General features: G+C 39.6%; 1 protein-coding gene across 10 annotated transcripts in view; it reads right to left on the bottom strand.

Annotated features, from left to right (window-relative positions):
* SYT1 (synaptotagmin 1) overlaps positions 1-14,837 on the bottom strand; it is a 675,493-nt gene that overhangs the window by 107,885 nt on the left and 552,771 nt on the right. For all 10 annotated transcript variants that reach the window (XM_051846474.2, XM_051846480.2, XM_051846475.2 and 7 more), the window contains one exon: positions 2,155-2,272. In XM_051846474.2, the coding sequence (XP_051702434.1) occupies positions 2,155-2,272 (118 nt within the window). The remainder of the gene's footprint in view (positions 1-2,154; positions 2,273-14,837) is intronic.

The raw sequence follows: 14,837 nt of genomic DNA, 5'->3' as shown, positions 1-14,837 counted from the left end.
CTCCTTGCTTGGTCTGGTCCAACTCTAGCTGTTACTGGCATTTGGGGGAATGAGTGAGTCAGAGGACTGAAGTCTCTGTCTACTTCTCTTTTTCTCTTTGTCACTCTTTCTTTCAAACAAATAAAACATTTTTGAAAAAAAAATACAGTATGACATAATCTGAAAGTATCTATAAAATATAGATCTGAGTGATTAGACTGATTAGAATTTAATTCTACAGGTAGCAAGGAGTCCTTAAAATTAGGACTTTTTACATATGTATACTTTAAATATCTTTAAAATATAACAATCAGTTCAGGTAAATCAAATGTAGGAATGAAACCAGGTTGTTTGGGCCCTGTAGCTAATATCATTTTTCTGAATTTCTTTAGAAACATGTAAAATTATAAATATTAGATTAGATATAACCGCTGGCTCTAATCTTTCAGGTCACAATGCCAGGTTAGTCGGTGCAGCGGGTTTTAGGAGTCACTCCAGATGCCTTTCTGTTATTGGGATAACTAACAGTGATACAATTAACTCTACATGGATATGATTGTAAGCTACATAAATATAGCTTGAGAAACTGATCTTCCCTTAGCCAAATTCTGAAAATACCTGCAGCCTCTTTGAAGCCACAAGACAAAAGGATGGATGGTGGATGGTGGAGAAGTCAGAGTGGAAGGAGACAGCAGAATGTTATTAATTACATTAATCTATCAATGACCATGGGGACTGATTTCTAGGACCTTGGAAGAAGCCAGAACAAAGGGAGAACACTGAAGCTTTATTGGTTTTATGCTGAAGGATAAAAGATGCATTAGAATAAGTGAGTGTACTGCACATGGGTGAGAGAAGATGTTTGGTGTGCAAATTTGGAATTGATCATGTGACAGATGATATACAGGGACATGTAATTGTAGTTGGCTATTGAATCAAAGGACAGCAGAAGGTCAAACATGTCTGAAGTTGTCCCAGAATACTAAGCAGTAATCTGGAAATGAATTGTAATTACAGCTGAATTTCTCTTCGTGTTTTCCAAACAGAAGCATGTTAAATATTCTTTATTTTTAGAAGAAATTGTACTCATTGCTTCAAATTTTCTCTCTTAGGCTATGAGGCCCCAAAATCCATAAGTTGTAAAACAGAGTCTTGATGACGTGAAGCAATTCGTGTGGGTTCCCCAGGTGACTTATTTATAGAGAAAAACAAACTTAGGAGTGAGGAGAATTTGGTTGACAAACTAGTGGGTCGGTAAAACTTAGCTGTAGCAGTTTTTAAATGTTACGCTTTAGACTATAAAATCACCATGCTGCAATAGTGTGACCTTTTAAAGTTTGCAATCTTTTATTGGCAAAATCAGTGAATAACCAGCCATGTCGGTTATTAATTCCACAGCTACCATGACAACTGTAGTCTATTTTTGATGTCCTTGTGGCATATCAAGGAAATTCCTAATACTTTAATGATTTACTGGGAAATTAAAAATGTAATTGATTTAGTCATGCAGAAAAGGAAAAAGGAAGTGACAAGTCCTTGAGTTGACTTTGCTTTTGGGGAAGAATACGCTTCACTCACCATATTTTAACTATAGGTGGGTTGTATAGAATTTTGGATCCAGAAGTCTCCCATCCCCAACATAAACTGTGGAATTAAATGTATTATCATGGGGAGTCACCCACAAACAGTTGTTGTTACTCATATGTATTTAAAATGTGGTCTTCAATAAAATGTAATTTTAGGTAATTAAAGTAATAATGGAAATATATCAATGTAAGGATATAAGGATATAAGGATTGTGTTAGGCTATCAAATACCTAATAAGTCTCAGATTTTTTTTTGTGTGTGTGTATTATGGGTCAACAAAAGTATAATCTGTCATAAGCATTGACTTCAGAAGAGAAGTAAACCTTTTCAGCTTTCAAAGCCTTGGAAACAATAACGGATACTTTGGCTACGAAGAAAATAGACTTCATCTTCTATGCCAATTCCACTAAATTGAGAGTGGCTTCCTGCAGGGCCCTGTGTTGGGATGAATTCCGAGACTGCTTTCTGGCTCCATAGGAAAGAGGGCTGTGATCAATTAAGAAGTGGGGAGTCGCAGCATGGGTGCTATGCATTCAGTATCCACGATGAAGCAGCATTTTTAAAAATCAATAAACTCCACAGACTCACCCGATAAGCCACCCACATCCATCTTCTTCAGGTTCTTGGCCTCGAGGATGACAACAGTCAGTTTTCCAGCAGTCGGTACATAGCGAAGGGAGAAGCAGATATCACCCAGTTTCTCTTGCTATGAAAATGAGTAAAAGCGTATTAGCAACCTTTGAAATAAAGGTGAATACAGTGTGCAAACATCCATTGTAAGTTCTTCAAGAGGAGGATTGTGGCAATTGGAATTTGAGAACTTTGAGATCTATTGGCATTTACCCAGTAATCTGTCATTGACTAAGGGATCATCAAGAATAACAACGGTTTTAAAATTTTTTTAGAAATTTTAATTTTATCTGAAAGGGAGAGAGGAAGAGAGAATGATTTCCATCTGCTGGTTCACTCTCCAAATACCTGCAATACCCAGGGCTGGGCCAGGTCAAAGCCAGGAACCCAGAACTTGACCAGTCTCCAGTGCTGATGGCAGACCCAAGTACCTGAGCCATCACCTACTGCCTCTCCGGGTGCATAGTAGAAGACAGCTGGATCAGAAGCAGGGAAAGTAGGATTGAACCAAGCACTCTGTTGTGGGATGCAGGCATCCCAAGCAGTGTGCCAACTGCTGTGCCAAATGCCACTCCACCCAATTGTGAAGTTTTTCTTAAATACCATCTATTACATTTTTTAAAAAAAGCCATTTATATTTCAACATTCATCAAAATATATAATTCAGTGGTGCAGGAAATGAGGCAAAGATGACTTTTCTAGAGCATTTTCACTCTTGGAAAAATTTCATAGCTATATTAAATCACTAAGAAAAGAGACTAACACTTCCTTAGTAGAATCAACCCACTTAATTTTTTGTGTTACATTTGAATGGTATCATATCTAATACTGTGTTTAGGGTTTTAGGGGAAAGGATTTCCATTTGCATTTCATTAAATTCTATTTATTGGGTGAAATTGATAATTCCTAGTAGCTGAAATACAGCGAAGTATAATATTTTATATTTTGACTCATTACAAGTGAGGCCTAACTTTATTTTTCCTTACCCTGAAAAATTAAAGACTTTGAGCAGCAGGCTAGAAAACCAAACACATAGTAACCATGCAGAGGATCTCATAGCTTCTCTTGTTTGCTCAATGTTACCATATTTTAAGCCTCCAAAACATTCAGCAATCCCCAAATTGAGCATTTTTGAATAAGTGATGCAAAATTGATGATGGTGACAGATAGAACGTTGAGTTATTTTAAGAAAGGACTCATGTCAGTTCTCTTAAATATCTTATTTTCTAGCATTACTAATTAAGAATCATGTTCTCATTCACCAAGTTGAATCTGTGTTCATATTTATAAACACGTGTGCCTGAGAGAAGAGTATGTTGGGCTCTCAGATACTGGAGGCTCTCGATTGCTTTCTGACACAGGGAGTTGGCTATGTGGCAAATCAGAGTTCATTTCTTAGTGGTTCTTACCTGTGCCCCAACCTCCACGTGAATTCTGATTCTAATGAAGGCAATGCTTGGGTTAGACTCCTGCAGATAGACATACCATAGGAATGAGGTATCCCAAGGACCTTCCATGTTATTCTCTTACCATGAGTGTATGTGGCCTTATCTGTAACTTGACATGCGTGCTAAACAAGCCAGAGTCTCCAGTGGAGAAATAACTCCCTAGATGTCATTTAACAGTGTAAGAAAATGTAATTAAATAATTCTTTTTTCTGGGGGATGCTCAGTATAGTCCTCTTTCCAAACAAAAAAAGGGTATGATTTTTCTACAGGTAAGAAGTAATATATGTAATATATTCAGAGAGAGGAAGAGAAGGCACGTCTTACACTTTGTGTTTAAGCAATGCCTCTATTGGAAACAACACTTCATGTGCTTAATTTTTCAATTTCTCAGTCCCCCGTAGCACCTTATCATATTACTAAGAACTTTGTTTTTGTCTTTTTGTGTCCATATCTTACTTCATCCACATGGTTGTGAACTCCTTGAAGACAGGATCTTGACTGAAATTGCCACTTTCCACACATTTTCAAAACGTGAATGAATGGAAACTTTAGCTAATATCCCTATTTTGAAAGAACTAGGTCATAGCTCCTTTCCATTGGTATAGAAGTAACTTCCTATTATCTAATGTGCCAAATTCCCCTGATGGGCCTTCTCACCCCCAGGAATTAATTTGCACATCAGGGGAGTCTGATGGAATAAATTACTCTTCACAGTCTCTGAAAACAGAATGGGAGTCGAAATCACAGAAATGAATGCAAAATATGGACAATTCACTGAACTGTATGAGACGAGAAATGGAAATGAACTAGATTGCTGTCGAATGTGCTCATTAGGACGGATCTTTCTGCAGGATTCTGTCCCTTCTGCATGGTTGCCTCCTTGGGGAGCTCTGTGTGTTGCAAGATCAGATTACTGTAACCGGTTATTCTCATCAGGCCTCTCAGAAATGATTATGCTGTCTTCAGTAACACCTCCCTTTATGGGCCATAATCGAAATTGTGTGATTAATTTAAGCATCATTTCCATTGTTTTAAATAAATGTCACAATTTATTTTTCTTCCAGTATCATTTTGTTCTTCAATATTATGACATATAAGGAATTTTTTAAACAACTTTAAATAATATTTAGCTTCAGATGAAAGCATTTATATAGTTTGAAAATCTGTGAAATTCCCCATAACTTGAAAATGATAGGATGGGGCCCGCGCTCTGTGGTACAGCGGGTTAATGCCCTGGCCTGAAGCGCCGGTATCCCATGTGGGCACCGGTTCGAGTCCTGGCTGCTTCTCTTCTGATCCAGCTCTTTGCTATGGCCTGGGGAAGCAGTGGAAGATGGCCCAAGTCCTTGGGCCCCAGCACCCACTTGGGAGACCCAGAAGAAGCTCCTGGCTCCTGGCTTTGGATTGGCGCAGCTCCGGCTGTTGCAGCCAATTGGAGAGTGCACCATCAGATGGAAGACCTCTCTCTCTCTGTGCCTCTCCTCTCTCTCTGTAATTCTGACTTTCAAATAAATGAATAAAAATCTTTTTTTAAAAAGGATGGGGAAGAATGAGTGTTGGAAAGGAGAAAAAGGAGACTTGAGAAATATAGAAAAGTACTTAATTTAACACTGTTTATAGAGCTACACTTAATTCATTAATTTTGAGACTTTAACATGTCAAAAAATTCATTTGCTCATAAAATTACCATAATTGGTGTGCCAAATTAAATGAAAGGGAACTTCAAAAAATTCATGGAAAATGGAATTAAAAGATAAATTTGGTGCATAATTTTTGAAATCTGTGCAGTTCTTTCATAACATTTTCCATGAACCTTTTGGATACTGCTGGGATGCATAGATTTAAAAATTTTCTGCACCAAAATTTATATTTTTATTTGTTTTTCCATATACTTTTTGAAGTGCCTCTGTATATGGTTTTAGATTAATTAATTAAAGTTGCTTTTCAAAATTTAAAAATGAGATTATTCCTGAATCTACAAGCTGTCTGCAAGCTAGTTACTGTGTTTTTTTTTTTTTTTTTCTTTTCTTTCTTTTCTGGAATTTGTGTCTATGCCATTGAGAAGACTGCTCACATTTCCTGGTTTCAGAAAAGGCAAGGAAAATAGCCAGTTCATATGAGCCTTTGTCATGTTAGTTAAAAACTGAGCTGTAGTTGTCTGAAACATAAGGAGATGGTTTTCCCAATGTTCCAGATATCTGATTTAATAGTTTTCAGAAGGTAAAACTTTGAGAGTTGGGCAACTTTATTCTTTTTTTTTTTGACAGGCAGAGTGGACAGTGAGAGAGAGAGACAGAAAGGTCTTCCTTTGCCGTTGGTTCACCCTCCAATGGCTGCCGTGGCCAGCGCACCGCACTGATCCGAAGCTAGGAGCCAGGTACTTCTCCTGGTCTCCCATGGGGTGCAGGGCCCAAGCACCTGGGCCATCCTCCACTGCACTCCCTGGCCACAGCAGAGAGCTGGCCTGGAAGAGGGGCAACCGGGACAGAATCCGGCGCCCCGACCGGGACTAGAATCCCGTGTGCCGGCGCCATAGGCGGAGGATTAGCCTATTGAGCCACGGCACCGGTCCAACTTTATTCTATTACAGGATGGTTTGAACCCTTGTTTAATTTCAGATGTCTGCAACTATGATTGCAGTGTGTTTTTCACGTTCTGGATGATGTGGGAACTTGAAGTTCATGTGAAGGCATAAGAGCTCAAATGTGCACTACAGGAGGCCGTGAGGGCACCTGCAGGACTGGGACTGTGCGTGGTGCGGCTCTGGACCTCAGTGTTATCCCCTGGTGATATGCTCTACTCTGTAACAGCTAAAACAGACTTAGGCCTGTGACTTGCATGGTAGGCCAGTGTTACCTGCTCTTACAGCCTAGATCTAGGGACTCAGATCAGTATGAATTGTTGGAAACAAATACTGTCTTGTCCTTGGTGAAGTATGTCTTGCCACATACATAAAAGAATAGGATTGACCTGACAGTGTTAGGCAGACGGCTTTACATCCAACCTTTATTTAATGATTTTTCCATGTCAGTTTGGAAGGAAAATGGTTGGGTAGCCATATGTGAACATTTAATATTAGATGTTCTATTTATTTATCCTCTAAAGTTCCAGAAACCAAGATTTCCTGAATTTAATAAAGTTCTCTTTGCTGGGGTTATTGTGATGGAGAAGAAAAGGGGCTCTTGGAAAATTTAGACAGATAAAAGAAAATAACCAAATCTGTATTTCAGGTCCTTAGTGTTCCTTGACAACTGAGTCTAGTTTTCCCCACAGCAGTCTAAGGAAGTAGGTGCTGTTTAGTCCATTTTACAGACAGACGTTGAGACTCAGAGGTTCTAGAAAGTGATATAACAACGTGTTCCCCAGAAGAAATTGAAACAAGCTCTTTTGTCTGTAAATCATGAGTTTTTTTTTTTTTTTAAACTACTAAACTGCCATCTGGAATGACAAAAACTAATGCTGCAACTGATCACCCGCTTGGATAGTGTACTATTAAAACTTTAAGGTAATTACATCTTCAGCTACACTGATACTAAATACCAGCCCTTCCCTCTGACTGTTCTTTTTGCCAACATACCTTCCTAACAGGGTCACAGATACTATTTCCATTAGCCAACTTCTCTTACGTCTCAGTTTTTCTCTTAATTTAACCCAGAATTGTTTATTTCTTTTTCTTCTTGTTAAGTGTTCATTAGATTAGACTTCATATCTAATTTCATTTGCTTTTGCCATCACTGCATTCCCTATGTTAACCACTTCCACTTGCACCAGGACTCCACTTCTGTGTGATTTCTGATGCCGCTACCCCAGTCTCTACTGCTTCCTTGCCCTATGTCCATGACCTCAGTCACAGCCATCACAGCTACCCCTGTCACCTCTGCTTCCACTTTGGCCATGAGCGCCTTCTGTGGGCGCTCAGCAGTAATCACTTCTATCACTTCTGAAACAGTCTGAGAGCCCTCTGTAGCTACAGTCTCTCCAAAGTCCATTGCAGGATCACGATGCCAAGCTAATATCTGAATGGTGCAGCCCTCTCCTCCTGACCATCAAGGAGATGCGGGGCTGCTGCCCTAACTCTCCAGACCTTTTTACTGCTGCTCTACTACCTCCCCAATTTTCAGAATATATTTTAAATCTGATCACACCCTTCCTTGTTTAGGGCCACACTCGTACAGTGATCCATCACCCCGATTTGTTCAAGAGTATATTGGTTTGAACCCTAAACACCCTGTGTCCTGGGAAACCTTCCAGTTCCAGGGCAACCAAGGCCAGTGGTAACTGTAGGTCCCAGCCACTTTTATGCCTGGCCTAGACTTCTGTAGTAGCCTCCTCGCAGCTTCTAACTGCTTCTAGTTTTTTCTTCATATAAAAATTGGAATAATCTTTTTAAAATGGAAGTTTAGTCCTGGACCAATCCTGCTCAGAGTCCTTCAATATCTTCCCATTTCACTTATAATGATGTATATATTTCTTGCACTAAAAAGTCTTACCTGATTTCGCCCCTCCTTTCCTAATACTATTTTGATCTCAAGTCCTGTTCCCGAAACAGGCCGAGGCACTTCTACCTCAGGGTCTTTGCATGTCTTGTGAAATATTCTTTGCTTCAGATAACACCAGGGTTGTTTCATTAGTTTCATCTGCTTTCTGCTCCTATGTCACTTCTTTAGAGTTTCTCAATGACTGCCCTATCTTAAGGAGTCTAATACAGTCCTAAACACATACACTACTTAACCTGCTTCTTTCTCACCCCAGCACCTGTCATCCTTGACACTGAACTATGTTTATTTAGGTCTTTGCCAGAGTACAGGATCTATGAGAGAAGCGACTTAAATCTCTTACTGCTAAGCTCCTAGTATTAGCATCGTACTTGGCACAGCATAGTGGTCCATATGTGCCTGTTGAATTGATACTACAGATTTCCTACAATTGAATATGCTCAGGCCTGTATTCTCAGAATTTGGGTTCTCTTGGGGAAGCAGACTAGGTAGAGATTTGCAAGTAGGCTTACTGGGTTGTATTTTCTGGGTCAGCACCTACTGGGAAGTGGGAGAAGCAGGATTGCACAGGCAGAGCCATTGGGCTGTGATGTTGTCACATCAAAGGACTTTGCTGATCCTACAGGGAACTCTGGAACTGGGATAGCTCTTCAGAGGTCTTCTGAATTGGGCCACAAAGATGAGATTTTGTAATTCTGAGTTCCCCAGGCACTGGATGTGGGCTGTTCGAACTTGATAGGTCAGGGTTTCCTCAGCTGAGGGCAATGCTCAGGAGGGTGAACTTAGTTATGAGCTGTCACACATAATCACCATTTTTTTTCTTCTAAAGATTTAACTTGAAAGGCAAAGAGAGAGACAGAGACAGAGACAGAGACAGAGAGGTCTTCCAGCTGCTGATTCATTCCCCAAATGGCCACAACACCCAGATTTGGGCCTCGCCAAAGCCAGGAGCCAGGAACCTGAGCTATCTTGCACTGCTTTCCTCAACTCATTAGCAGGAAGCTGGATTGGAAGCAGAGCAGGGGGGACTTGAATTAGCACTCGGATAAGGGATGCATAACTAGCTGCACCCATCATCGCTCTTGATGTCCGGGACAATAAATGCCGTAATCATAAAGGTGATGCAAAGATAGGGATGTTTTCCACGGCAACCCCTACCTCTGTGAGCTCTGCTCCTTCCCATCACAGATGTTTTCAGTGAAGGAGCCACTCTACAATACCTTCATTGCCTTCTGCCTAATCAGTCCGAAACTTCAAGAATTAGTCTATGTTCTATATTGTTTATGAAGCATGTCCTTACAATTCTAGCCAACATGGATTTATTCTAGCTGCTTTATAGCCAACAGTATGGTGCGCAGAGTTTTGTCCTTTTTCATACATGTGGGTTTAACTCACCCTATAGTCCAGAAGAGCAGGGATTGTACTTGATGCTACTTGGCTGTGCCTAGCTGCAGGCACATACAAGGGAGCTCCTGAAGAATTATTGATCGGCTGTATTGAACTGAGAAGCTCACCAATCCTGTGCTTTGTAAACAGACTGATGTTGGAGCTCTACCAATAGAGTCTCCAGTTTAATCAACAAGCCAATTAATTCACTTGGAGCTCCTGCTTTGTGTCTCATACTATGGACCTCGCCATATTAGCCCTGTCATGAATCTAGAAATGAGAACATTTCTGGAGGTGTAGTTTTTATAAGATAATTTCAAAACCCTGTAGAGTTGCAGCTGACAGATGAGTGCTTTTGCTGGTGTGATTATCTCATGAAGGGGCCTTATTACTATTAGGAATTTCAGCTTTATGTATAATTTATTTTAGTCAATTGCCTTGATCACTCGGTGGAAACTGTCAGTTAGAGTTAGAAAGTTCCAACTGTGAGATTCCGAGAAATTAACCTGCTCTGTTAGAATATGGAGCTGACAATAAGAAGCACCTTTGTTCTGAGCAGCTTGATAATTCCATTTTTTAAAAGCATCCAGTGAATAGAGTAGACACAAATTAATGATTTAATAGACAACTACAGCCGTGTCTTTGCTTCTTTGCAAAGCATGATAGCTATTAGAACAGAGGTCACTGCCAATGGATAAATAAAATCTTGATTAAAAATGAATATTTATTTGATGGCTTATATAGCACCATCAGTTTTTTGTGTTAAAAGAAAAGGTTCACTTTAGTGGCTTTTGCAAATGGAATTAGGTTCATACATTTGTTAGAAACAATGTACTTCTGAATGCATTTCATAAAGGTACTGGAACTGACTGAATGATGTGACATTTTATAGCTTTCTCTGTAAAAAAAAATATTCATTTGAAAGGCAGAACTTGAGGCCGGCACTGTGGTGTAGCAGGTAAAGCTGCCACCTGCAGTGCTGGCATCCCATATGGGTGCCGGTTCGAGTCCTGGCTGCTCCACTTCCAATCCAGCTCTCTGCTATGGCCCGGGAAAGCAGTAGCAGATGGTCCAAGTCCTTGGGCCCCTGCACCTGCGTGGGAGACCCAGAAGAAGCTCCTGGCTCCAGGCTTCGAATCTGTGCAGCTCTGGCCAGTGCGGCCAATTGGGGAGTGAACCAGCGGATGGAAGACCTCTCTCTCTCTCTCTGCCTCTCCTTCTCTCTCTTTCTGTGTAACTCTAACTTTTAAATAAATAAATAAAATCTAAAAAAAAGGGCAGAACTTGAGTGAGAGAGACAGACAGACAAGCAGACATGGGTGTATGATCTGCTGGTTCCCTCCCCAAATGGCCACAACAGTCAGGCCAAATCAAGAGCCCAAACTCCATCAGGGTCTCTCACATGGCTGGCAGAGGTCCAAGTACTGTATGCATCTTCTGTTGCTTTCCTAGGTACATTAGCAGGAAGCTGGATTGGAAGTGGAGCAGCTTTGACTCAAACTGGAACTCTGGTACAGGATGCCGGCACTGCTGTGCCACAACACTAATGTCCTTGATGTGACATTTTAAAATGACATATTCCATTTATGTTAATCATAAGATTATTTTTAATGTATTCAATTGGCAGAAGATTCTCTGAGTACATGGCTTTCCTCTAAGGTTTGGAGTCTATTTAGAGGTTGCAGATACACAAATGGAATCTCAATAGTCTCTCAAAATGAAAATCCAGACAATTTGCATAATTTCCATTTGTAAAAATAGTAAGATGTTCTTTAATTATAAGGACAGTGTCATATTTTTAAATTTTAATAGGAGAATGTGGAACTTTATCCTCTGGGTGGTAATATTTTTCAAATTCATTATATTCCCACAACTACTCTCATACCCCCAAAGTATTTGCCAAATCGGTATTTACATCTAATGGGCCAGATGGTCACAGCATGAAATGGGCTGTGCATGTATCCATGCTGAAAAGACTGAATCTGGCCTTGTGCACAAATGTGTAGTAAATTGGTCAGGTGAAGGAGACTGGCTGTTCCGTCCTTGAACACTGTGTGAGGACACTATATAATCCAGTAACTTCGTATTCATTCATTTCTTAAATACGTTCTGTTACAGCCTCATCTAGGCTTTAGTCTAGGCTTGTGGATACTTAGATTAATAAGCTGACTATACTCCAGAGGAAGCATCAACATTATGGGAGGAGAAGATTGAAAGGTTCCAAGGTCCCCAGTAACAGAATTAAGGAAAAGGAGACTTTAATTGGAGAATTAACCCCCTCCAAGATCATTACCAGTGTCTTTAAGCCACCCCAAATACATGTTCTTTTAAAACAAGTGAGCTTGCCATGCAAATAGAATTTTAAGATATGTCTTCTAGCTCCCTTCACTTGATCAGAGCTAGTATATATTGTGGGGAGAAAGGCAGGTGATGTAAGTGTCCTGGAAGAACCACTATCTGTGCTGAGATGGGAAGGTAAAGAATTAGAAATGAAGTTCCTGTGCAATAGGGCAAGATTGTTCCAGGCACAAGAATACATGCAGATTCTCCAGACTTTTAAATATTAAATCCATACGTTAAAAACAAATGTCTACTTTATGATCTGTCTTGAAAATTCTCTTATCTTTAACTGATATTTTGATAATAAACAGAAAAGCAGATATTCTAATATCAAAATAAGAATGGGAATTAGTTCACTATTTGTTTATTCAACAGATAGCACTGGGCACCTTCTGTGTGCCAGACGCTGTTCTAGGAACTAGGACACAGAGGTAAATAAAGCATGAAAATCCCATGAACAAAATAAACATAAAAAATTTAAGGCATGTTTAGTGGTGATAGGGGTCATATAAATCAGGAAGGAGAATAGGTAGTTTATATCAAGAAGGTCAGGGAAAATCTCAGTAATATTGGAAAGGAGTGAAATGTGGTCTATCAGTTAGCTGGGTTTCATTTTCCTTGTCTTTATGAAACAGGTCTGGATGACGCAGCCTCATAGACCCTTCTGGCTGAGAAAGCATACATGTCCTTGATGCTACTCTACTGTAGTTATCTATTTAGTTGTTCTCGTTTCTTACTGGCTGAGAGATAATAAATAGGTGTTTTCAATCTCTAGGTTTGTGATATTTTGTGACACAGCAGTAGGAATAACCAATAAATAATTCACTTGTCTTTTCTTGAAGATCATCATCTTCCTTTGTCCTTTAGTTGTCTCCTTGGTAGATTTCTTTAGACAATCCATTAGAGTATGGAAAGAAAATACTTGACTTACTTGTATTTATTTTTTGAAATTATTTAATTTGAAAGGCAGAATGATAGGGAAGGAGACAGAGGTCTTCCATCCACTGGTTCACTACCCAAGTGGCTGCAACAGCGAGGGCTGGGTCTGGCTGAAGCCAGGAGCCTGGAATTCCACCTAGGTATCCCGCTTCAGTGGCAGGGGTGCAGACACTTGGGCCATCATCTGCTGCCTTCCTTGGTACATTGTCATGGAGCTGGAGTGGAAGTGGGATAGCCAGGACTTGAACTGGCACTCTGATGTGGGGTGGGGGTGTCCTAAGTGGCAACTTGACTGACTGGACCACAATGCCTGCTCATATTTATATTTACTTTTATCTCATATTTTTATTTCTTTTTGTTGTATTTTATAAACTACATGATGTATTGGTCAAATGGAATGCATTTATACTTTACAGATAAACAGATATTTTGGGAGTATGGGACAAGTGTTTTATTACCGACAAAGGACAAATTTAGAGTCTTTCCTTCAAAATTAATATTTTTAGGAGACTCCTTAGTAGATGTTTAACAACACAGACTCTGGAGCCAGACTACCCGGGTTCAATTCCCAAGTCTCCCACTTATTAGCTACCAAGCCTTAGGCAAGATACTTATCCTTTGGTGCCTCACCTTCCCCGTGTCTGAAATGGGGGCACAGTCATGGAATTGGTATAATTCAATAAGCTAGGATATGTAACAGAGTTAGAGTTCCTGACCCACAAAATGTTATGTGAGTGTTTGCTATTATAAGGAAAATGATATTTCAATTACATTCTTCTCTATCTATTTGTTCATCAGATAGCACTGGGCACCTCCTTTGTGCCAGAAACTGTTCTAGATGGTGCCATGTTTCTTCTCTATCTAGTTCCATGTTTCTCTGCTCCCCATAACAGTCAGATCTCTTAAAGGAATTGGCTAAAATCACTGCCCCATTTCTTCATGTTCCACTGATTTCACTCTCTCTGTCATATTATTGAAATGGTGGCTGTGAAGGCTTCAAATGACATTCAGATTACTGAGCCATGGCCGAGTCTCATTACCAGGAGCTCTAAACAGAATTTGTTGGCTTCATGTTCTTCCTTGGTTTTCCTGCCTCTCTGGCTACTCTTTCTTGGTCTCCTTTCCTAAGGCTTTGTTCTAGCCCAGTTCTTTTCTTCATAAACTAATCTTATGCTAGTTTATAGCTTTAGTTATAATAGAGATGTTATTCCCAAGTTTGTCTCTTGTCTAGATTTTTAACCTCCTCCTTGTTATCGAATATTTCACACACATTTTATACTCAGATGCTAAAAACTGAGTTTATAATCTTTCTCCCAAATTGGGTTCACTCTACTTCAACAAATGGTATCAGCGTCCCAGTAGTTGCTTAAGCCAGAAAATTGGGCATTATCATTGATTGTCAATTTATTTGGGTTCTAATTTTATAAACATTTTATCAAATGGGCTCAATTATATCTATTCTAATCCAATAATCTCTCACCTGGATTATTCCAATAGTGTTTGAATTGTTCTCCTTAATGGTAAAACTACTACTCACACAGTACTCTGTACTTTGTATGTCTTTGTGGGTGCAGTCTGTTGAAGTCTTTACTTAGTTTATACTAAGTTGATCTTCTGTATATATAGATAATTGAAAATGAATCATGATGAAGAATGGGATGGGAGAGGGAGTGGGAGATGGGATGGTTGCGAGTGGGAGGTAGGTTATGGGAGAAAAAGCTGCTATAATTCAAAAGTTGACTTTGGAAATTTATATTTATTAAATAAAAGTTGAAAAGAAAAAAATGTAAAAAAATCAGATAAAAATATACTTCTGCAATACAACCAACAGAAAGCCATGTTTTAAATAACAAATTCTTACAAATCCTAAAGTATGGGGTTAGTTCTCAGTGTGATGGTTGAGACGCTGCTTGGGACACTGGAGTACTGAGTTCAAGTACCAGTTCTGTTCCTGATTTAAGCTTCCTGCTATATATGATATTGGCCAAAAGGCTGAGAAGTAAGCCAACTTCCTGCTAATGTGTGCCTGGGG

This window comes from Oryctolagus cuniculus, chromosome 11, assembly GCF_964237555.1.
Source record: "Oryctolagus cuniculus chromosome 11, mOryCun1.1, whole genome shotgun sequence".
NCBI lineage: Eukaryota > Metazoa > Chordata > Mammalia > Lagomorpha > Leporidae > Oryctolagus > Oryctolagus cuniculus.
The sequence above is the reverse complement of the archived record's forward strand: the minus strand, read 5'-3'. Positions and strand labels throughout refer to the sequence as shown.